Source organism: Saccopteryx bilineata, chromosome 11 (assembly GCF_036850765.1).
Source record: "Saccopteryx bilineata isolate mSacBil1 chromosome 11, mSacBil1_pri_phased_curated, whole genome shotgun sequence".
NCBI lineage: Eukaryota > Metazoa > Chordata > Mammalia > Chiroptera > Emballonuridae > Saccopteryx > Saccopteryx bilineata.
This window is the reverse complement of record NC_089500.1, coordinates 71690517-71715024: the sequence shown is the minus strand read 5'-3', so window position 1 is coordinate 71715024 and position 24508 is coordinate 71690517. Positions and strand designations below refer to the sequence as shown.

General features: G+C 40.6%; 1 protein-coding gene across 4 annotated transcripts in view; it reads right to left on the bottom strand.

The window, feature by feature from the left end:
- Window positions 1–24508, bottom strand: part of WDR47 (WD repeat domain 47) — a 68503-nt gene that overhangs the window by 9154 nt on the left and 34841 nt on the right. For 3 of the 4 annotated variants that reach the window (XM_066246868.1, XM_066246867.1, XM_066246865.1), the window contains 5 exons: window positions 19836–19962; window positions 12316–12494; window positions 6498–6758; window positions 3246–3321; window positions 1031–1188 (listed from right to left, as the gene is read on the bottom strand). In XM_066246868.1, coding sequence (XP_066102965.1) covers window positions 1031–1188; window positions 3246–3321; window positions 6498–6758; window positions 12316–12494; window positions 19836–19962 — 801 coding nt within the window. The remainder of the gene's footprint in view (window positions 1–1030; window positions 1189–3245; window positions 3322–6497; window positions 6759–12315; window positions 12495–19835; window positions 19963–24508) is intronic. The other variant, XM_066246866.1, reaches the window with a different exon arrangement.

Here is a 24508-nt window from a genome sequence, read left to right as displayed (position 1 = left end):
AATTGACACAAAGAGAACCTAATCAAGGAGTAAAGAGTTGAAATTCAGTTTTCTGTGAGGTTTTATGTACATCTAAGCTATTTTCTTCCATAGGAACTTTAAAGAATTAGTTGTACCTGTAATAGATAAGATTGTATTACCATTTTTAGTGGCATATGTCTTTGAAAACATACGCCTTATTTTCAAATTCCATAATCTGCTGGAAAGAGGATAAAATCACAGTTAGGCTGACTAAATGAAAATGGAGTTTTTGTCGGCCAAAATAGTCAAATATCACCAATTTCATATAGTTAAACCTAATATTGATACTTCTTTGAAGCTATTATTATAAGAAACTTTATTTTCTCAAACTCTTTAACTAGCATAATTTTCTCATCTTACATAATTTAATTGCAATATAAGAGTTTGTTGTTGTTTTTTAAGTGAGAGGCGGGGAGGCAGAGAGTCAGACTGTGCCCCAACTGGGATCCACCCCACGAGCCCCCCACCGGGAGATGCTCTGCCCATCTGGGGCTGTTGCTTTGCTGCTCGGCAGCCGAGCTATTTTAACACCTAGAGCAAGGCCATGGTGCCATCCTCAGTGCCTGGGGCCAACTTGCTCAAATGAGCCATGGCTGCAGGAGGGGAAGAGAGAGAGAGAGAAGAGAGAGAGATGGGGGTAGGTGGAGAGAAGCAGAAGGTCACTTCTCCTGTGTGCCTGACCAGGAATAAAACCTGGGACCTTCCATACGCAGCAGATGTTCTACCGCAGAATCAACCAGCCAGGGCCTAAGAATCTTTAAAATTAAAAAAAAAAAATACAAAAACCATAGAAATAAAGAAAACTAGAGTTAAATTAACAATGGCCTAATTGAAAAGATTTTAATCAATGATTCTTATGTATATTTCTAAGCATTGAAAATAAAAATCTTAAAAGAACTCAATAAAAGGAAATAAAAATCAAACACTTGAACAACAATTCTGAGAAAGGGGCCAATATGGATAAATTAAAAACTAAAGCAAGACGGGCAGTACAAACCATCTCCCTTACCTTGGGTCAATGACCTCTGGATAAGCACATACTCTCAGCGTTTTTGAATTTGAGCCGACAGCATACAAACCACCACCTGGATGAAAAGCCACTGCTCTAACAGCCTGTGTGTCTTCTAGGGTATTAATACAAACAAACTGCTTTTTTGATTTGTCATCCTATAGAAAGAATGAATGTAAAAGTTATCTTATAAAAAATGAATTTGAAGGAATTCATCCCTATCTCATTTTAAATTCATCTGAACTGCATTATTCACTTTATGTTCACTACCTACAATCTTTCATTTATTTTTAATCATACATTCTTTTATTTATTTATTTTTAATCATACATTCTTTTAAATGGCAGATCCAAATAAACCCAAATTTTCCCATTTTTCAATAATCACTAAACTAAGCTCAGATAGCTTATAGAAATTCAAGTTCTTCTTTACTTATTATGACATAATATAAAAATATGAATTCCCGTACTGTCAAGGGAAATAAATATAGCCCACATATATAGTTCTTACAAAAAGAACAGACCATCATGCCTGACCAGGAGGTGGCGCAGTGGATAGAGCGTCAGACTGGGACGCAGAGGACTCAGGTTCAAAAACCCGAGGTTGCTGGCTTGAGCATGGGCTCATCTGGTTTGAGCAGGGCTTACCAGCTTGAGCCCAAGGTCTCTGGCTTGAGCAAGGGGTCACTAGCTCTGCTGTAGCCCCCCAGTCAAGGCATATATGAGAAAGCAATCAATGAACAACTAAGGAGCAGCAACAAAGAATTGATGCTTCTCATCTCCTTCCCTTGCTGTCTGTCTGTCCCTCTCTCTGTCACCAAAAAAAGAACAGACCATCATTTGTATTTCTAAAAGTAGGCTATAAAGGACTACTCTTTAACACATTTAGGGTAAAAAAAAAAAAAAAGAAGTTTGCCATTATTTCCGTCAGTGAATACATTACTATTTCAAACTGAAATTGTAAAAAACCCTTCTTAAAATTACAAAAATGATTTTAATCAGAACATTTGATTTGAGCCTCATTTTTATTTCGAACTGTCAGTCGTCTGCCCACAGCCTCGTTCTGAGGAAGGCAGGTTGAAGCAGTTCTGCACAAAAGCTTTGGTGACTCCTGCCTTTGGTGTTGCCGGGTGCCACCCTCCTACCCTGACCGGGAACGACTGGGCCTGGGACAGGGACCACTTCTGGGTGTGGTCAACAAAGCCAACCCAGTCCGGTCTTTGTGAAGTATGAACACCAAGTACAGACACTCCAGGTCTGGCTGTACCTGAGAGCTCTGGGACCCACAGTGACTGTACCAATGAAGAGATAACGCCACTGTCTGCCCAGACTTTTATGTATTCATGCAATACATCGTTGTGGGGAAGCAGGGGGAAGCCTGATGTGTCACATGTCTGTCTTGTGTAACTGAATGAATTTGACTAGAAATGCTATATTTTTTATTAATCCATATATAAGTAATGTGACTATTTGCCAAACAACATGGGTAGATAAGAAAAAAGGGAGAGAAATGACTGATTAAAAGGCTATGGCACATTAATAATAATTACTAAGATTTGCTTTATACCAGAAGAGGCAGAGCCACAAATAAACATTATCTGCTTTTCTCCACTGTGTTTTAAACTTTTTAAATCTGTTGTTATTATAAAAAATAGAGTTCACATAAAAATCTACATTTCTAGCTTTTCTTGAAAAATCAAAAGAACTGAAAACACTAGGCAAGCATAAAATATTACTAAGTACTTATCACAAAAACAGTCAACTTTACTTATTTTTTGTTACCTGTTTGGTCCCATTAGCATCTGAAATATAATGGCTTTGTCTATGGGGTTAAATGTGAACTCCAGAAAATATTGTAAGATAGAGTGATGCTATGTACTGGTTAGGGAAGCATGTCTGGTTCCAAAGTAACTCACACATGGATGAGAAGCCCCAAAGCAACATAAATAATACCTGAACAAGTCACCACAGGGTTCAGAGAACAGTGCACAGCCTCCGCTCACTACTGGGCCATTAATATGAATACCCTCAAACGTGCTTTCTGAGACAACCTCTTCACTTAGCCCAGCGAAAGCTCAGCTACCTTGAGATAAATCCCAGCATTGACAATAACGGTTTTTTTTTAAATGGTCTATTCTTTGAATTAAGAATTCCTTAGTAAACGAACTTTGCAAGTATATATAAAAACAATGAAACCTCCTCCCCCAAAGTATTACCTCTTCCCCTTTTGATCTTGACAGATTCCCTGAAGAATCTCCAACAGGTGGCTTAATGACCAAATGTTCTGATGAGCTGTGTGAACAGAAATTTAAATAGAGTTTACTCTGAACATCTAAATAGAAACTTACCCATTCAATTGCTAATACTCATTTTTTTTGGCAAACTGCCTTTCACTGTCCCCAAAGTTATTCTCGGGAGCCATTTATTAAGAGGCTCTGGACCCGGTGACACCTAGCATATTTGTAAGGAGGGAGTGAGAAGCCATTCAGGAAAGGAGATGAAGTCAAAGTCCGCAAGTTTTATAGTAAAATGTCAAGTCCCTTTCCCCTGCTTAGTTCCAGAATCCTGGTTGCTACGATTAAGTCCTACCCCAGACAGGGATTTGAATTGCTCTTTATGAAAATTATCTGGCCCAATAGGAACAGACTACCAGAAACTGAAAGTTGAGGGTCCCACCATAAAACAATGTTTCCACTTAATCACTTTTTTGTAAAGTCAACAGGTAGATGCATTCATATGTGTAAACCTTCACTCTAGTCAGCATTTTTTAATGCCTTACTATTGACAAATAGTCAAGGATTCCCAGATACTTAAAGAAAGCCTTCTAGATAAAACCCAGAGACTAAAACAAACAGAAAAGGGAATTTGTAAGAAGAGAGGCAATTCGGGAAACAAATGCTACAAAGATATAATTAAAATCCTTAGAAATATAAAGGGAAACAATTAATCCAGAAAATAAGAAAAAGATCTATAAAAAAAATTTTTAAGGAAAATTAGAAAATAAGAAAGAGCTTAGAAAATAAAAATATGGTGGCAGCAAAAAAAAAAAAAAAATCCAGAGTGGAAAAGTCAGCAGATCTCATACAAAAGATCAGGTCAAAATGGCATCAGACTTCTTAACAAGAATCGAAACAGTGATGCCTTTGAAACTCTGAGGAATGATTTCCATCCTAGAAGTCTATAATCAGCTATGCTAACAAATCGAATGTGAAACACGCAGACATTCAAGGTTTCAGAAACCTCACCTCTGATGTGCATCTTTCATGAAACTACGTGAGATCCTGAAAACAGGATCCAACAGAGGGAAGAGGAGGGAAAGGAAATTCCCAGAAGGATACTGAAAACAAGCCCCAGGACTCTAGGCCTGAATACAATGGTCTAGAAGCAGAGAGCATAAAATCGAGCAGCAGTGATCCTGGAGGGATGTCACCAAGGGGGGGAATGGAAAAGAGAAAGTACCTGATGTTTTTACCGTAATAAGAGAAGGTCTGTAATTTTACAGTCTGTCAAACATCTGCAGAGAGTTTAGTGACAGGCACTAAGAAAACTAAGCATGGGTACGCACGCACACACACACACACACACACACACACACACAGCAAAAATGAGGCAATTACTGTCCCATGAAAAACAAAGAGTTTCATGAAAAAAAATGTAATCATATTATATACTAGGTGACCATGTTGCAAAAAACATTTACAGTGTTAACACTGAATACTGACTCAAACAAATATTGATATACACTGGAAAGTAGACAAAATGAGTGTGTTGAAGGAAGTAGAAATCATGGACAAAGATGGGGATTCTCTTTTATATTAAGCCTTGAAAAGTGCTCTTTGTCTTTTTAAACCGTGTGTGTGTGTATATATATATATATTACTTTATTTACTGATCGATTGATTTCAGAGAGAGAGGGAGGGGGAGAGACAGAAATATCGGATTCTGTTCCTGTACGTGCCCTGACCAGGGATCGAACTCACAACCTTTGCGTATTGGGATGATGCTTTAACCAACCTAGCTATCCCGCCAGGGCTGTATAGTACTTTGATAAAAATAAAAATTAAATATTAAAATTTGAGTTTTACTTTTGGGGATATATAACTGTTACAGAAACTGCAAAAAAACCCTACATTAAACTTAGGTTCTTTAGTATAAAACTAAAATTTTTGTATAAATACTAGAGTTTTTGTTTTATTTTTAATTAAATTTATTGGGGTGACATTGGTTAATAAAATTATATAGGCTTCAGGTATATAATTCTATAATACATCACTGTTTTCTGTATTGTGTGTTAAAACCAGAGTTTTGGATACTAAATATATAAGGCTGATTCCTATAAGCAGCCAGATGCCAAAAGCAAGTTACATGTTTTCAAATGAACCTCTCTCAAAGGTGCTAAATGTTAAAAGTAGATGAAGAAAATGCTCTATAACTCTTCCCATTGCATAAATTAACACTTGTTTACTTACTATAGCAAGACAAAAATTTCTCTCTGACTAGTGAAAATGTTGATAAGCAAAAAGTCTTCAACTGTTGTAAGGGGCAGAGCTAACAAGACTGACTTGCAGCCATCATTCCACCCTGTTATAAAACAACTTCTAGTGCCCTGGAAGTCTGTGAATGACATCATTTGTTGAAAGATACCAATGGCAAAAAAAGAAAAAAGAAAGAGAGAAAAAAGAAAATCAGGGAGATGATAAAGCCCAAAACTGTATCATCTCTGAATTAGTTGGCTTACGAAAAAAAATAGAATTGTCTTGGTGTGATAAGAAAGCAAAAAGAAAAATAGGGCAATAAAGACCCGTAATACACAAGTTAGAAGAGAGTACAAACAAGTGAAGGTGGATCAGAAAGAAATTTGGTAGGCAAATGAGCTCCAAATATTTTTCCTTGTAAGGCTCCAAAAAGAAGTTTGAATTTTGATATCTCTTTCTATTCATTTATTTTTTTATTGGGGTGACACTGGTGAAGAAAATGAATTTCCAGGCCCTGGCCGGTTGGCTCAGTGGTAGAGCATTGGCCTGGCGTGCAGAAGTCCCAGGTTCGATTCCCGGCCAGGGCACACAGGAGAAGCGCCCATCTGCTTCTCCACCCCTCCCCTTCTCCTTCCTCTCTGTCTCTCTATTCCCCTCCTGCAGCCAAGGCTCCACTAGAGCAAAGATGGCCCGGGCGCTGGGGATGGCTCCTTGGCCTCTGCCGCAGGCGCTAGAGTGGCTCTGGTCTCAGCAGAGCAACGCCCTGGAGGGGCAGAGCATCGCCCCCTGGTGGGCAGAGTGTCGCCCCCTGGTGGGCATGCCGGGTGGATCCTGGTCGGGCGCATGTGGGAGTCTGTCTGACTGTCTCTCCCTGTTTCCGGCTTCAGAAAAATACAGGGGAAAAAAAAAAAAAAGAAAATGAATTTCCATATTTCTACTGATTAGTAGGAAGTTAACTCATTTACTCCCAGGTTTTCAGAGTAAAGCACTTACATTTGGTTTCCACAAGAAAAGGATTCCGCAGGAAAGGGTATGTGATTAGTTGATCCAGGATTACGAGGAGTGCTTGTGTAAGTGTTTGAGGCGTCATGTGTTAATCTCTGACCAGAATCTTGGGATGGTGTAGCAAAACTGATGATAGAAGAATTATTAGATCCATTGCCTTTGTTCCCATTACATTGCTGGTTGAGTGTGGATACCTCATTCCCAAGACTATCCATTCCAATATTTAATTCACCAAGCTTTTGAATGGACCTATAAATTAAAACAAAAGTATATTAAAATATAAACTTATACTCCTAACATATAAAAGATTAAACTTTGAAAAGATAAGTAAATACATGCACATGCAAAATATAATCTGACAAGTTTAGTACTAAAAAAATCACCATCTTCAGTTTAAGACATAACCAAGATACTGAAAGACCCACATGTCTCTACAGAATACCACTGTAAAGGAGATGGGTATAATGGGAATCATTTATTTTTTCTTTTAAAGATTTTATTCATTTGAGAGAGAGAGAGAGAGAGAGAGAAGGAGGAAGGGAGGAGCGGGAAGCATCAACTCATAGTTGCTTCTCATATGCGCCTTGACCCATAAGCCGGGGCATTGAACCTGCGACCTCAGTGCTCCAGGTTGATGCTCTACCCACTGCGGCACCACAGGTCAGGTGGGAGTCATTCACTTTTTTTTTTTTTTCCTTAAGCTGGAAACGGGGAGAGACAGTCAGACTCCCGCATGCGCCCGACCGGGATCCACCCGGCACGCCCACCATGGGGCAACGCTCTGCCCACCAGGGGGGCGATGCTCTGCCCCTCCGGGGCGTCGCTCTGCCGCGACCAGAGCCACTCTAGCGCCTGGGGCAGAGGCCAAGGAGCCATCCCCAGCGCCCGGGCCATCTTTGCTCCAATGGAGCCTTGGCTGTGGGAGGGGAAGAGAGAGACAGAGAGGAAGGGGGGGTGTGTGGAGAAGCAAATGGGCGCTTCTCCTATGTGCCCTGGCCGGGAATCGAACCCAGGTCCCCCGCACGCCAGGCCAACGCTCTACCGCTGAGCCAACCGGCCAGGACCTCATTCACTTTTTAAAAGCACCTTTTACCATTAAAAAATGGGGGAAAAGTCTGTTTCTTCTCTGGTATAACTTTGATTTAATTTTAATTTTAAACCTTAATTTCCTGCCTGGCCTGTGGAGGAGAGCACCAACCTGGAATGCTGAGGTCACCAGTTTGAAACCCTGGGCTTGCCTGGTCAAGGCATATACGACAAGCAACCAATGAACAGCTAGAGTGAAGCAACTACTTCTCGTCCCGTCACCCTTTTTCCTTTTCTGTAAAATCAATAACTAAAATCTTTAAAACCTAATTTCCCAAAATAGTCAATAAAAGTATCACCACTACCAAAATTTATCACCACCAAAACACAACAAGCCATTTTCATTTCACTGTCTAGTAATATGTCAACGAGGAAATAAATGACTAGAGCGGGCCATGATGGGACAGAGTCAGTGGCATCGCAAGTATCCACACATTCACTCATGCTACAAAGGCCATCTGCCAGACTCTGATCCGGGCACTAGCGAGATAGATCAGGGAGCAAAACAAGCTAAGCCTCAGGGTCTTCCCCACACCACAAGTCTCTGCTCAGGGTATCCGGACTCCTTACGTCAGACTCAGAGCCACACGGGCACAAAGAGGAGGCTGCCAGGCTTTCTTAAGATTTAGACCCAGCATGGCCCAGCTCCATTGTCTCCATCCTCGGGTCGATATGAGAGAGTGCTGCACAAGGGGTAGGATTACAAAGAGCTGTTGTGCTTTGCTGTATTTTCTAACATTATTGTGTTTGTGTGTATGCGAGGCTTTAAAAAGACTTCAAAAGAGCAGTTGAATATTATTATAGGAACTGGTAGCCATTACTAAATATTTATCAGTTAAAAACTTTTAACTAGGCAGCATTTCCCAAATATTGTTTTATAAAACACTAATCTTGTGAAATGCTCCTCATAAAAAAAGCCTGAGGTCAAATAAATACAGGAAATGCTAAGGATAGAGAGTTAACAATGCTGCCTGACCAGGCAGTGGCGCAGTGGATACAGCATTGTACTGGGACGTGGAGGACCCAGGTTTGAAACCCCGAGGTCACCGGCTTGAGTGCGGGCTCATCTGGTTTGAGCAAGGCTCACCAGCTTGAGCCCAAGGTTGCTGGCTTGAGCAGGGGGTCACTCTGTCTGCTGTAGCCCCACCGCCCCCGGGTCAAGGCACATAGGAGAAAGCAATCAGTGAACAACTAAGGTGTCGCAACAAAAAATTGATGCTTCTCATCTCTCTCCCTTCCTGTCTGTCCCTATGTGTCCCTCTCTCTGTCTCTTTGTCTCTGTCACAAAAGAAAAAAAAGTTATATTTTGACTTTAAAAGTGGAGAGAATGGGAAAAGGGCAGAATATGCCTATAGTAACTGCCAAATCAGTACTTCCAATTATTAGTGTCAATAGAAATAAATTACAAAAAGCATAAAGTAGTGGTACAGTACTGTTTTGGGTTTTGGGGTTTTTTTTTCATTTTTTTTTTTTTATCCATTTTAGAGAGGAGAGTGAGAAAGAGAAAGAGAGAGAAAGAGAGAGAGAGAGAGAAAGGGAGGAGCAGGAAGCATCAACTCCCATATGTGCCTTGACCAGACAAGTGCAGGGTTTTGAACCAGCGACCTCAGCATTCAAGGTCGATGCTTTATCCACTGCGCCACCACAGGTCAGGCTGTTCTGTTTTTTTGACAGAGACAGAGTCAGAGAGAGGGCAGATAGGGACAGACACACAGGAAGGGAGAGAGATGAGAAACATCAATTCTTCGTTGCAGCACCTTAGTTGTTCATTGATTGCTTTCTCCTATGTGCCTTGACTAGGGGGCTACAGCACAGCGACCATGGGGTCATGTCCATGATCCCATGCTCAAGCCAGCAACCCCTTGCTCAAGCTGGTGAGCCCGTGCTCAAGCCAGATAAGCCTGCACTTAAGCTGTTTCGAACCCGGGTCCTCTGAGTCCCAGTCCGACACTTTATCCACTGTGCCACCACCTGGTCAGGTGGTACAATACTGTTAATAAAAATCCTATCATGCTTTAGTTGATTTTTTTCCAATAAAATCAACATATGACACAACTCATTTCTTTTCCTCTCGGAAAGAAGTAAAATTTAAACCTAGAAGCTAAGCTCTGCTGTTAAAATGAGTTAGACAAATAAAATGCTAAGAGGAAAAAGCAGTAGATTCTATCTCTACTCGATTTGTCCTTGGTCCTAGACAGGTACTTTAAAATCTCAGCATAGGCTCAGATTTATAAAACTAAGGGCCTATAAAAAAACTGAATAAAGATATTGTATTAAAAGGTTAAAAGATTGTATTAAGAAAAGGTTAAGCCTGACCAGGTGGTGGCACAGTGGATAGAGCGTCAGACTGGGATGTGGAAGGACCCAGGTTCGAGACCCCGAGGTCGCCAGCTTGAGTGCGGGCTCATCTGGTGTGAGCAAAAACTCATCAGCTTGGACTTAAGGTTGCTGACTCGAGCAAGGGATTACTCGGTCTGCTGTAGGCCCCCAGTCAAGGCACATATGAGAAAGCAATCAATGAACAACTAAGGTATTGCAACAAAAAACTGATGATTGATGCTTCTCATCTCTTTCCGTTCCTGTCTGTCTGTCCCTATCTATCCCTCTCTCTGACTCTCGCTCTGTCTCTGAAATAAAAAGAAAAAAAAGATCTAAGTCCTAATATTAAAAAAAGGTTAAGAGAACAAAGAATTTATGTGAAACTAATTTACAAAAGCTTAGAATAAATATCCATTCATACTTATTTTTTATTTAATTTTTAAATTTTTATTTATTTCAGTGAGAGAGGAAGGAGGAGAGAGAGAGACAGAAATATCCAGCTGTTCCTGTATGTGCCCTCATCAGGGATCAAATCGGCAACCTCTGTGCTTCAGGACAATGCTCTAACTCAGTGGTCCCCAACCTTTTTTGGGCCATGGACCAGTTTAATGTCAGAAAATATTTTCACGGACCGGCCTTTAGGGTGGGACGGATAAATGTATCACATGACTGAGACAAGCGTCAAGAGTGAATCTTAGACAGATGTAACAAAGGGAATCTGTTCATTTTTTAAAAATAAAGCATCGTTCAGACTTAAATATAAATAAAACAGAAATAATGTAAGTTATTTTTTTTTTAATCTTTTTTTTTCCTTTTTTTTTCTTTATTCATTTTTAAAGAGGAGAGAGAGAGGGAGAGAGAGAGAGAGAAGGCGGGAGGAGCTGGAAGCATCAACTCCCATATGTGCCTTGACCAGGCAAGCCCAGGGTTTTGAACCGGCGACCTCAGCATTTCCAGGTCGATGCGTTATCCACTGCGCCACCACAGGTCAGGCTAATGTAAGTTATTTATTCTTTCTCTGCAGACCAGTACCAAATGGCCCACGGACTGGTACAGGTCCGCGGCCCGGGGGTTGGGGACCACTACTCTAACCAACTAAGCTATCTGGCCAGGGCCATCCATTCATACTTATAATAGACCTGGTTGTTCTCTAGATTTTTATAACATACTTACTTTTTAATATAATTTCAAATTCCAACCTCTAAAGAAACTGAGAATAGCTTTCAAACAGTAATATGTTCTACACTAAACCTAAATTACAAGAAATAATTAATTCTACTTATAAGTGTCCTTAAAGGAAGGATAAACCATCTTGAATAGTTTCACTTTCTTCCTAAGGACATACACACCCACCACTACTGGGATCACCTTCCCTTTCAGCTTCAGGCAATGCTAAATATCTGCTTTCACTGAAAAATAAAAGTCAGGAAATAAAATCGCAACCATGATTTTTATAAATATGAAGAAGACATCAAAGAATCAGAAGTGGCAATTCATCAAATTAGGATAATACTGACAAGCCACTAACTTGGTCAGAGGTGCTAAGAAAATGATCCTCAAATCAAATGTTCAGAGGCCTACTTAGATTACCATTATAAACATACCATTTAAAAATTTTTTAATTAAATTTTTAAATTTATTGTGTGAACATGCATTCAAGTGTCCCACTCAATAGAACACCTTCAACCTCCAACAACGTGCCCCCCATTAACGCATTCCTTGTGTGAAGCTTTGACACAGGATCAATTGCAGGCTCATTGCTTCCAGCCTGTGCTCCGAACCACCACACTCCTGGGCTCTTGTTGCTTTGATATGAAGGGACATTGAAGAAAAGGACACACTAGATAAGCCCCTAGAATGCAGTGACTTAAGATATGTAACTCAGTGTTACTTGAAACACTTCAAAGCCCTTAAAAATTCCAACCCTACAAAGAAAGTAGCACTTATAGCATGTTTCTAATAGCTTTTAAATAATTCCTTACAGGCCCTGGCCGGTTGGCTCAGCGGTAGAGCGTCGGCCTGGCGTGCAGGGGACCCGGGTTCGATTCCCGGCCAGGGCACACAGGAGAAGCGCCCATTTGCTTCTCCACCCCCTCCCCCTCCTTCCTCTCTGTCTCTCTCTTCCCCTCTCGCAGTCGAGGCTCCATTGGAGCAAAGATGACCCGGGCGCTGGGGATGGCTCCTTGGCCTCTTCCCCAGGCGCTGGAGTGGCTCTGGTCGTGGCAGAGCGACGCCCCAGAGGGGCAGAGCATCGCCCCCTGGTGGGCAGAGCGTCGCCCCTGGTGGGCGTGCCAGGTGGATCCTGGTCGGGCGTATGCGGGAGTCTGACTGTTTCCAGCTTCAGAGAAATACAAAAAAAAAATAATTTTCTTACATTTAAGAAGAGGACTAAAGGACCAACCTGTTGAGGAACTGTTCGGTGAGATTCTGCTGCTGATCCGGGCCGTCCTCCTGATTCACGCCTCCTTCAAGCAGCATCTGCTGGTATATCTGTCGCTGTTGCTCTTTCTGTTCTAAATGCTGCTGATAGCGTAATCTTTGCCTATAATATTCTTGAAATTGTTCTGTTGAATCTCGAAGCTTAAAAATATTAGAAAAATATATTTGAGCTGACCATGATCGAATATGTCCTTAATCAACAGTAACTTCTGTAAGTGCTGAATAAAGTAGACAAATAACTATATTTAACTATTAGAAAATTTGTAATGTATTGCTCTTTGAAAAACAGTATAGCACCCATGAATCTTAATAGTTAACTGAATCAGTTAATTTGCTTTATTCCATAGCGAGAGACCGACCAAAATGAATGGTCATCCTGGATCCTTGACTATCCCAAAATAAAAATACAGCCTGACCAGGCAGTGGTGCAGTGGATAGAGCATCAGACTGGGATGTGGAGGACCCAGGTTCGAGACCCCAAGGTCGCCAGCTTGAGCATGGGCTCATCCGGTATGAGCAAAAAGCTCACCAGCTTGGACCCAAGATCACTGGCTTGAGCAAGGAGTTACTCGGTCTGCTGTAGCCCCAGGGTCAAGGCACATATGAGAAAGCAATCAATGAACAACTAAGGTGCCACAACGAAAAACTAATGATTGATGCTTCTCATCTCTCTCCATTCCTGTCTGTCTGTCCCTATCTATCCCCCTCTCTTTCTGTCTCAGTAAAATAAAAAAATAAAAAATAAAAAAGTATACAAAATAAAAATACAAATTATAGTGGTCACAAGGGGGACATGGTTAGAGAATAAGAATGTAGATAAAGACTAATAAAAATCTATATTACTTGAAAAAAACACTTACTGAGGGACTGCATTAATATTTAACAAACACAATATTAACCTTATCCAACATTTAACTGAAGCATGTAATGGTTTAACAAATTACTCTAGAGCAGTGGTTCTCAAATTTTTTGAAGTCGGGGTGCATTTAAAATCCTACAAATAATTGTAGGTGCACTATATACAAATTTCTGAGAAATATGTTATAATAATTAAGTCAAATATTAAAGAAAAAATATAAAGTCCAAGTGTGCTTTTATAGTAATTAAACAAGATAAATACAACAAAATCAAATTTATTCTGACATTAAAAAACATTTTTATGTTACATTTTTTTGAGTTATGCTTTTTAGAATTTGTAAAAAAAGAGGGGTTAAAAAATAAAATGAGAAAAAAGTTATCTTTTTATATATATAGATACATTCTTAGTAAGATTTAGTAAATTTGGCAGGTCCCAGCACAAATGAGTTTTTTCATTCTTGTGTTTATGAGAAACATGAGCCTGATGTGTCCTAGCAATTTCTTCAATGTTTGGGCATATATATGAAAGGCAAATTCTCATTTCCTCATCAATACATTGAAGAATTCCTCTCTTTTTACTCTCAGTAGTGTTGAGGGTAGAAAATCCTAATTCACATAAATAGGATGTTGAAAACTGTAACGAAATATTCAAAGCTTTTTTAGATATTGCCACATATTCTTCTTTTATAGAAATCCAAAAGGCTTCAAGAAACAATTCCTTATGTTTAATCATTAATCCAAAACCCTCACCGTACATATAATCTTAACTTTACACCAAACAAAGGATAGACGAAACTTGCCTCCAGTCTTTCTGGGAAACATGGGGGATAAACAATCCAGCACCACAGCTTAACAGCCTTTTGTAACCTAATCAGGCAAGTTATGTGGGGGATTGGGCAGACTGTCAGCTTACAGCTAATTCTCCACACCTCTGTCCCCTCAAAATCTAAACTCCAAAAACCCTGTTGGTTTTTTGGTCCCCAACAGGCACATATTTCTCTGGAATACCATAGGGTACACCTGGAAATCTAGGGTGCACCAGTGCACACTGGCACACACTTTGAGAACCACTGCTCTAGAGTGAAACAAAATTTCCCTCAACAGGCCCTGGCCGGTTGGCTCAGCAGTGGAGCGTTGGCCTGGCGTGCGGAGGACCTGGGTTCGGTTCCCGGCCAGGGCACATGGGAGAGGCGCCCATTTGCTTCTCCCCGCCCCCTCCTTCCTCTCTGTCTCTCTCTTCCCCTCCCGCAGCCGGGGCTCCATTGGAGCGAGGATGGCCCGGGCGCTGGTGATGGCTCCTTGGCCTCTGCCCTGGGCGCTGGAGTGGCTCTGGTCGCGGGGGAGCGATGCCCCAGAGGGGCAGAGCGTCGCCTCCTGGTGGGCGTGCCGGGTGGGTCCCGGTCGGGCGCATGCGGGAGTCTGTCTGACTGTCTCTCCCCGTTTCCAGCTTCAGAAAAATACAAAATTTCCCTCAACAATAATACTTTAATTCAGATATCAAATGGAATAAATGGGTGTCAAACTTAGCAGTCTCAACATTCCTACTTCACCCCTCTAAAACAACAGTATAGCACTCACACTCACAGGACTTAAATATTTAGTGAATTCCAATATTGGCAAAGAAAATGTCCTCTGTCAAGTTGGAGTCTGGTCATACCATATGGATCATGTGAACAAAACAACCACCTCTAAAACTGGCCAACAATAGCTTAACCAGGAGCCTTGTACAGCTAACTAAAGCTAAAACTCTCTCCCTTTTCCAGGACATAGTAACAATCTTCCCCTATTTCATAATTTTTAACAATAACTTAAAGATGAATTTATATGTCCACTTAAAAAATTTTTATTGTAATAAAATAAGTATAAAATTTGTCATTTTAACCAGATCCAAATGTACAGTTCAGTGGCATTAATTATATTTACCCTGTTGTGCAGCCATCATCACTATTTACAAAAATTTTCATCACCCAGAACAGAAATTCTGTAACCATTAAGCAATAATTTCTCATTTCTCCCTCTTCCAAGCCCCCAGTAATCTCCAATCTAATTTGTCTCTATAAATTTGCCTATTCTAGATGTTTCATATAAATGGTATTAATGCTTGTCCTTTTGTGAATGGCTTATTTCACTCAGCATGATGTTTTTAAAGGTTCATCCATGGTGTACATATCAGAACTTCATTTTTTTTTTCTTTTTTTTTTTAACAGAGGCAGAGATAGACAGGGACAGACAGACAGGAACAGAGAGAGATGAGAAGCATCAATCATCAGTTTCTCGTTGTGCGTTGCGACTTCTTAGTTGTTCATTGATTGCTTTCTCACATGTGCCTTGACCGCGGGCCTTCAGCAGACCGAGTAATTCCCTGCTGGAGCCAGCGACCTTGGGTCCAAGCTGGTGAGCTCTTTGCTCAAGCCAGATGAGCCCGCGCTCAAGCTGGCGACCTTGGGGTCTCGAACCTGGGTCCTTCCACATCCCAGTCCGACGCTCTATCCACTGCGCCACCACCTAGTCAGGCTCATTCTTTTTTATGGCTTAACAATACTATCTTATATAGATATACCACTTTTGTTTACCTGTGGTTGGACATTTGGGTTATTTCTACCTTTTGGCTACTGTGAATAATGCTGCTACGAACATGGATGTATAGACTCCCCCTGAGTCCCTGGTTTCATCGGTTCTGGGTATATACCTAGGAGTGGAACTACTGGGTCACATGGTACTTCTATGTTTAGCATTTTGAGGTACCACCAAACCACAGTGACTGCACCATCTTCTATTCCAACCAGCAACGTAGGAGAGTTCAATTTTCTCCACCTCCTCACACCACTTGTTGGTTTCCACTGCTTTGATTTTACCCATTCCAAGAGTTGGGAACTTATAGTCATTGTGGTTTTGACTTGCATTTTCCTACTGACTATTGATATTTGACATTTTTCATGTGATTATTGGTCATTTGTATATGTTCTCTGGAGAAATGTCATTCAAGCCCTTTTTAAAAATTAGATTGACTTTTTCTCGTTGAATTGTAGTACAGGCATACCTCAGAGGTATCACAGGTTCACATCCAGATCACTCCAATAAAGTGAGTATCTCAATAAAGTGGATCACATGCCATTTTGCTTTCCCAGTGCATATAAAAGTTATGTTTACACTATACTGTACTCTATTCAGTGCATGATAGCATTATGTCTTTTTTAAAAAGGGGGGCTACATCCCTTAATTTAAAAATACTTTAAGCCCTGCCTGTTAACTCAGCCTTCCCATATGCCAAGGTTGATCCCCGATCAGGGCCCATCTGGGAAGCGGCCAATGAATGTACAACTAAATGGAACAACAAATGAATGCTTCCTCTCCTCCCTCTATCTTTCTCTATCTTCCTTCCTCTCTCTAAAAATCAATCAACAAATTAAAAAAAATACTTTATTGCTAAAAAATGCTGTCATTTGAGTCTTTCAGCAAGTCATAATCCTTTTGGCACCAATAGACTTACTGGTGCAGAATTGCCACAAATCTTCCATTTGTAAGAAACGTAGTATCTGCGAAGCAATGAGTGAAGTGCAATAAAATGAGGTCTGTCTGTGGTTCCTTGTACATTCTGGATATTAAACCCTTATCAGATATGTGATTTGCAAATATTTTTCTCATTCTGTAGGCTATCTTTTCAGTTTCTTGATAATGGCCTTTGATACACAAAAGTTTTAAATTTTGGTGAAGTGCCATTGATCAATTTTTGTTTGGTGCTCATGCTTCTTGTATCATATCTAAGAACACATTACAAACTCCAAGATTTACCCCTATGTTTTCTTCTAAGAGTTTTATACTTTTTGGAAGTCTTTAAATATTTGGTAGAATTCACCAGTAAAACCATCTGATTCTAGACCTTTCTTTATTGGGAGTTTTTGTTTGTTTCAGAGAGAGAGAAACACAGAGAAAGAGGAAGGAGAGAGAAAGGAACATTGGTTTGCTGTTCCAGTTATTTATGCATTCACTGGTTGATTCTTGTATATGCTCTGACCAGGAATCAAAGTCACAACCTTAGTGTATCAGGGTAACACTCGGAAGCAACTCAGCTACACAGCCAGGGGTCAGGTTTCTGATCATTGATTCAATCTCTGTTATAAATCTATTGAAATTTTCTATTTCTTGAGCCAGTTTATGTATTTGTGTGTTTCTAGAAATTTATCCATTTCATCTAAGTTATCTAATTTCTTGGCTTATAATTGGTCATAGTAGTCTCCTGTAATCCTTTCCATTATTATAAGGTTGATAGCAGTGACCCCAGTTTCATTACTGATCTTAGTTATTTATGTCTTCTCTTTCTTTCTTTGTAAGTCTAGCTAAAGGCTTGTCAATTTTGTTGATATTTTCAAAGAACCAAATTTTGGGTTATTTATTCTCTCTGCTGTTTTCCTATTCTCTATTTTATTTATCACTCTTCTAATCTTTATTACTTCCTCCCTTTGCTAGCTCTGGGTTTAGTTTGCTGTCCTTTTTACAGTTCTTCAAGGCATAAAGTTAAACTACTGATTTGAGAGCCTTCTTCTTCTTCTTCTTCTTCTTTTTTCTTTGCGACAGAGAGATATATAAGGTCTACCGGAAAATTCTGTCCGTTTTTGGAATAAAACAAAATACAAATTTTTCTTACCGTCAATAAACTTTATTAAATAATATATTTCCACACCAATCCTATCTTCCGAATATGGTCCGAAATGGTTTGCTGAGCTGAATTAAGCCTTTCTGCGATCTCCGATGTTGTCAGAAAAGGATCTTGCTCCCACATGGTCTTAACAACATCATCATCGATCAAAGATGGTTGACCAGAACGTGGCTTATCAGAAAGGTCGAAATCACCTGTTTTGAATTTTTCGAACCATCTTCTGCATGTCCTATCAGAAACTACCTTCACCAAATACTTTCAATAAATTTCTACATGCTTCTGTAGCATTTCTTCCTTGTTGAAATTCGTATACAATACAGTGGCATAAATGAACTTTATCAGTAGCCATGGGTACACTATCATTTTACACATAAGACTAATGTAAATCAACTTTGTTTTAATTAATTTGCTACGTCAGTATGTATACATTAAGTGGTAAAAATAGGCACACATGTGCCAAATAAACATGTGCTTACGTGTCGAAACTTGTGATAGATACGGACAGAACTTTCCAATAGACCTTATATATAGACAGAGATAGAGAAAGACAGGAAGGGAGAGAGATGGAAAGCATCAACTCGTAGTTGTGTCACTTTAGTTGTTCAATGATTGCTTATCATATGTGCCTTGACCAGGTGGCTCCAGCCGAGCCAGTGACTCTTTGCTCAAGCCAGTGACCATGGGATCATAGATATGATACCACGCTCAAGCCATGACCTTGAGTTTTCGAAACTGGGTCCTCAGCATTTTCAGGTGGACACTTTATCTACTGCGCCACCACTGGTCAGCTGAGAGATCCTTCTTTTTTAACATGAGTATTTATAGCTATACATTTCCCCCTGGGCACTGCTTTTGTTGCATCCCATAAGTTTGAAGTATTGTATGGTTTCGTATGTTCTTTTTATTTTTATTAGTCTCTAAGGATTTTCTAATTTCTCTTGTGATCTCTTTTTTGACCCAGTGGCTAAGAGTGTTATTTCATTTCCACAAACTTGTGATTTTTCCAATTTTCCTCCTGTTATTAATTTCTAGCTTCATTCCAGTGCAGCCAGAGAAGATATGTGGCATTATTTCAATCTTTTTAAGGTTACTGAGCTTTGTTTTGTGTCCTAATGTATTGTTTATCCTGAAGAATGCTGCACGTGCACTTGAGAAGAATGTGTATTCTGCTGTTGTTGGAGTGTTTTATAGATGTCTGTTAGGTCTAGATAGTTCATATGTTGTTCAAGTCCTCTATATCTCTACTGATCTTTTGTTTAGGTGTTTTATCCATTACTGTAATTGAGGTATTGAAGTCTTCGACTAATACTACATAACAGTCTATTTCTCCCTTCAAGTCTGTCAGTGATTGCTTCATATATTTTGGGGTTCTGTTGTTTAATACGAATATGCATTTGTACTTTTAAAAGCAATTTTTCTATTTTATCTTAATATTTAGTTGAAAACAAAGAAAATTTATTCAACTAATTAAAACTACCTAATTTTCACCATTTCTAAGTGTCCTGTAAAATAAAATTTATGCCCTATTTCACAATTTCCTTTCCAAAAACCACAGAAAAATAATCTGGAACTCTAAAACCCTAAATAAAAGTCTTATCCTATATTACAGATGTCATGATTTCTCATTCATTAAGTCTAAGTAGTAAAATATAAAGAATATATCTTAAAAATATGTCATCCATATTTAATGCGAGTTCAATCATTTGAGTCCTGAAATATGTAAGATTAATGTCAACTATGTAGTTATTGTTAATGAATTCACCTGTTAAGAATGCTCCAAAGTGCACAATGACAAGTAAAAATTCCATATATTCTTAAAAGAGAGAGGAAAAAATGAGCTAATTAATAAGAAAACCTAGATACTATTTCCAAATATCAGAAAAAATTTTATATAGTCTACCTAAGCAAATATTATCACATCTTACAAGGAGAATAAGTCTAAAGACACTGGGTGTAGTAAAAACTACCTCATTTTTTTCTTGCTTAGCTGGTCCTGGATTCTGTGCTCCGTTCGCAGGCTCTTTCTCTGGAACGGAGCTCTGGCCCAGGACTTCGCTGTTGCTCGGCCTCTGCGCCTCGACAGGTGTATCGCTTCTTCCAGAAAGGCGCAAGAACACAAAAGGGAAAAGGTGAGGGTGAAAGGAAAACACATTTTAGTAAGAAAAATGTTATTTCCAAACTATTAACATTTCCCATTCTATATGTCAGACATATCAAAGTACAGGTCTAGGATTCAGGAAAGCAGAGCGAGATGGTCATTTTCTCAAAGGCAGTGTTAGTTATGAGCCTTGTACTTGCAAGCACCGGAAATACACACACGCACCCAGAGGAGGAGATGGAAGGAGCTGGGAAGAGTTTTCAGCTACTAGGCTCAGTGTTTATCAAATGCACAAAAATAGATTTGTTATTTTTCTTTCTTCTCTTAAGTATACTAGTAAAAGGCTTTTAAAAATAGAATGTGCTTATAATGGGTGAGGCACTGGATTACTAAGCAAGGAAGGCTCCCATCTGAAATAAGATGTGTGGCCTTGGGGAAACCACTTACATTCTCCATGGCTCAGCTATGTCTATAAATTGAAGGACAGGACAGATAGCCGAATGTCTAAATTCTCTTCATGAACTCTTTTTTTTTTTTTTTTTTTTGTATCTTTCTGAAGCTGGAAACGGGAAGGCAGTCAGACAGACTCCTGCATGCGCCCAACCGGGATCCACCGAGCACACCCACCAGGGGGCGATGCTCTGCCCATCCGGGGCTTCGCTTTGTTGCGACCAGAGCCACTCTAGCGCCTGGGGCAGAGGCCAAGGAGCCATCCCCAGAGCCTGGGCCATCTTTTGCTCCAATGGAGCCTCGGCTGCGTGAGGGGAAGAAAGAGACAGAGAGGAAGGAGAGGGGGAGGGGTGGAGAAGTAGATGGGCACCTCTCCTGTGTGCCCTGGCCAGGAATCGAACCCGGGACTTCCGCACGCCAGGCCGACGCTCTAACACTGAGCCAACTGGCCAGGGCCCATGAACTCTTAATTTGTGGGGGGGTTTATCCAAATGTTTGGATTCTTTACCTAAACATTAATTTTTTCCTCCAATATGTTTCAACAAAATATTAATAACTGTTGAGATTTTATTAAAAGGCTTTCTTTGGTTTATTTGCACTTAACATAAAAGCTAAACATAGGACTATGTGGAGAGACAAGATGGCGCTGGAGTAGGCGAACGTACCAGCATCTACCTCCCAGAACCAATGTGGATTACAAACTAATTTTATGAACTATCAACTGGAAAAACCAACTTTGGACTAAACTAAAAGGACTCTTCAACCCAGGAACGCTGAAGAAGCCACCCAGAGACTGGTAGGAAAAGCGGAAACGCGGAGAGGGCTGCCCAGCTTCTCGGAGCGAACAGCAGCAGGGAGAGACTCGCGTGGCGGGAAGTGAGTTTAGCAGAGGGGAAAGGGCCCTGAGCCCCAGGAACAAAGCCCCAGCCTGCAGCCCCAGAGCCCAGAAGAAGCATAAGGACAGTATTTAGCTGGAAACAAGTCAGGATACTGTCTGTGAGAGAGTCTGATTTCTCAGACCCAGGATCCTTCTTAAAGGGACCACGCAGAACATCTCTCTCACAAACACTCACCCGGGGCTCCTGGAGACGGAGGGAGAGGGGAGAGAACCACAGTAACAGGAAGAGAGTGCAATCTAGGAGGCATAGGGAGAAACATTTTTGGGAGATAGCCACTCTAACCCCTGGGACGAGTCACTCCCCAAAGCTGAAGTGAATATTTCCCCCGGAAACAGCAATACCAGCAAAGGGAAGCAGGAGAGCAGCCAAACAAGCTCTCCCGCGGCATTCAGAGCAGAGTCGCATAGAAGGAGGGAGCTTTCGGGTCTACGGTAGTGAGTCTTAGGGTCCGAGCTGCAACGCCCCCACCCACATGGCTGAGGGCGCACTGGAGAGCGGGCGGCAGCGGGAGACAAAAGCGCGGTTCTGCTGGCAGGGGCGGAAGCCGGCTGGCCACCAGTGGGCTCAGGTGTGAGCTCAATCTTGCCCAGCTAGGGAGAAGGGGGCGTGCAAAAGCGGCTAAGCTCAGCTGCAGGCAGCCTGTAATCCAGCCTCCGGGAGAAGGGCGGGAAACCCAGAAAGGGTAGAAACCAGCCCCGGAGCAAGGGCAGAGGAGCACATCCCTGCCCCGCCTGTGCAACCCAGGCTTGCGGTCTGACTTGGTAGCAGGCTCCTCCCGCAGGGGTGGAGCCAAAAGCCCAGAAGAGGCGGAGTTCCGCTACGAAGCTGAGCTTGGGCACGCAGCCTTTCCTGGTGGTAGAGCCAAGGCTAGCAGCTGTTCCTTGAGTGGGATCATCCTGCAAAGGCAGGGCGAAAGCTCGGAAACAGGCGGAGACCCGCAGCTGAGCAAAGGTGCTCGCCAGTGCCCTCAGGACCGAGCATAACATCACACACGGGGGCGGGGCAAAGGCCAAGGCCACCAACCCTTGTGCACCCGAGCACGTGATCACAGCCACTCTCGTGAAGAGAAAATGCGGAGGCAGAGAAATACAACACAAATAAACCAAGAGAAATCCCCAGAAAAGGACCTAAGTGAATCAGATATAACCAAATTACCAGATGCAGAGTTTAAAATAACGATTGTTAGGATGCTCAAAGATATTAGAACCACCATAGATGGCCATTACGAAAACCTAAATAAAGAGATAACAAATATAAAAAAGGACATTGAAATAATAAAAAAGAATCAGACAGAAATGACAAATACAATATCTGAAATAAAGAATACAATGGAAGGAATTAAAAGCAGGATGGCCTGACCAGGCAGTGGCGCAGTGGATAGAGCGTCGGACTGGGATGCAGAGGACCCAGGTTCAAGACCCCAAGGTCGCCAGCTTCAGCACGAGCTCATCTGGTTTGAGCAAAAGCCTACCAGCTTGAACCAAAGGTCACTGGGTCCAACAAGCGGTTACTCAGTCTGCTGAAGGCCCGTGGTCAAGGCACATATGAGAAAGCAATCAATGAACAACTAAGGTGTTGCAACGCGCAATGGAAAACTAATGATTGATGCTTCTCATCTCTCTCCGTTCCTGTCTATCCCTCTCTCTGACTCACTCTCTCTCTGTAAAATAAATAAATAAATTTAAAAGCAGGATGGATGAAGCAGAGAATCGAATCAGTGAGTTAGAGGACACAATAAATAAAGGCATGGAAGCAGAGCAGAAAAAAGAAAAGAGACTCAAAAAGTCTGAGGAAACTCTAAGAGAGCTCTGTGACAACATGAAGAGAAATAACATCCGCATCATAGGGGTTCCTGAAGAAGAGAAAGAACAAGGGATAGAGACTTTGTTCAAACATATTATAGCGGAAAACTTCCCCCAATTAAGGCAGGAAAATATTTCACATGTTCAGGAAGCACAGAGAACTCCATTAAGGAGAAATCCAAAGAAACCAACACCAAGACACATCATAATTAAATTACCAAAGCTAAATGATAAAGAGAAAATATTAAAAGCTGCTAGAGAAAAAAAGACAATCACCTACAAAGGAGCCCCCATAAGGATGACTTCTGACTTCTCAACAGAAACACTTGAGGCCAGAAGGGAATGGCAAGAAATATTCAAAGTAATGCAGAACAAGAACCTACAACCAAGACTACTTTATCCAGCAAGGCTATCATTTAAAATTGAAGGAGAAATAAAAAGCTTTACAGACAAAAAAAAAACTAAAGGATTTCACTACAACCAAACCAAGGCTGCAAGAAATGCTAAGGGACCTGTTGTAAACAGATCAAAGGAAAAAAAGAATATAGCAAAAGAGAAAAACAGTTTTAAAGAAAAAAAATGGCAATAAACAATTACATATCAGTAATAACCTTAAATGTTAATGGATTAAATGATCCGATCAAGAGACATAGGGTAGCTGCGTGGATAAGAAAACAGGACCCATACATATGCTGTCTACAAGAGACACACCTTAAATCAAAAGATGCACACAGACTGAAGATAAAAGGATGGAAAAAAATATTTCACGCAAATGGAAATGAAAAAAAAGCTGGGGTAGCAATACTTATATCAGACAAAATGGACTTTAGAACAAAGACCATAGTTAGAGATAAAGAAGGTCACTACATAATGATAAAGGGAGCAATAAAAAAGGAAGATATAACCATTATAAATATCTACGCACCTAATATAGGAGCACCTAAATATATAAAGCAGACTTTGATAGACTTAAAGGGCGAGATCAACAGCAATACTATAATAGTAGGAGATTTCAATACCCCATTAACATCATTAGATAGGTCCTCAAGAAAGAAAATTAACAAAGAAACAGCAGACTTAAAGGACATATTAGATGAACTCGATTTAATAGATATCTTCAGAACCTTTCACCCTAAAAGAGCAGAATATACATTCTTTTCAAGCGCTCATGGGACATTCTCTAGAATAGACCACATGTTAGGGCACAAAAGCGGGCTCAACAAATTTAAGAAGATTGAAATCATATCGAACACTTTCTCTGATCACAATGGCATTAAACTAGAAATCAACCACAATAGAAAAATTGAAAAACATTCAAACACTTGGAAACTAAATAGCACGTTATTAAACAATGAATGGGTTAACATTGAGATCAAAGAAGAAATTAAAAA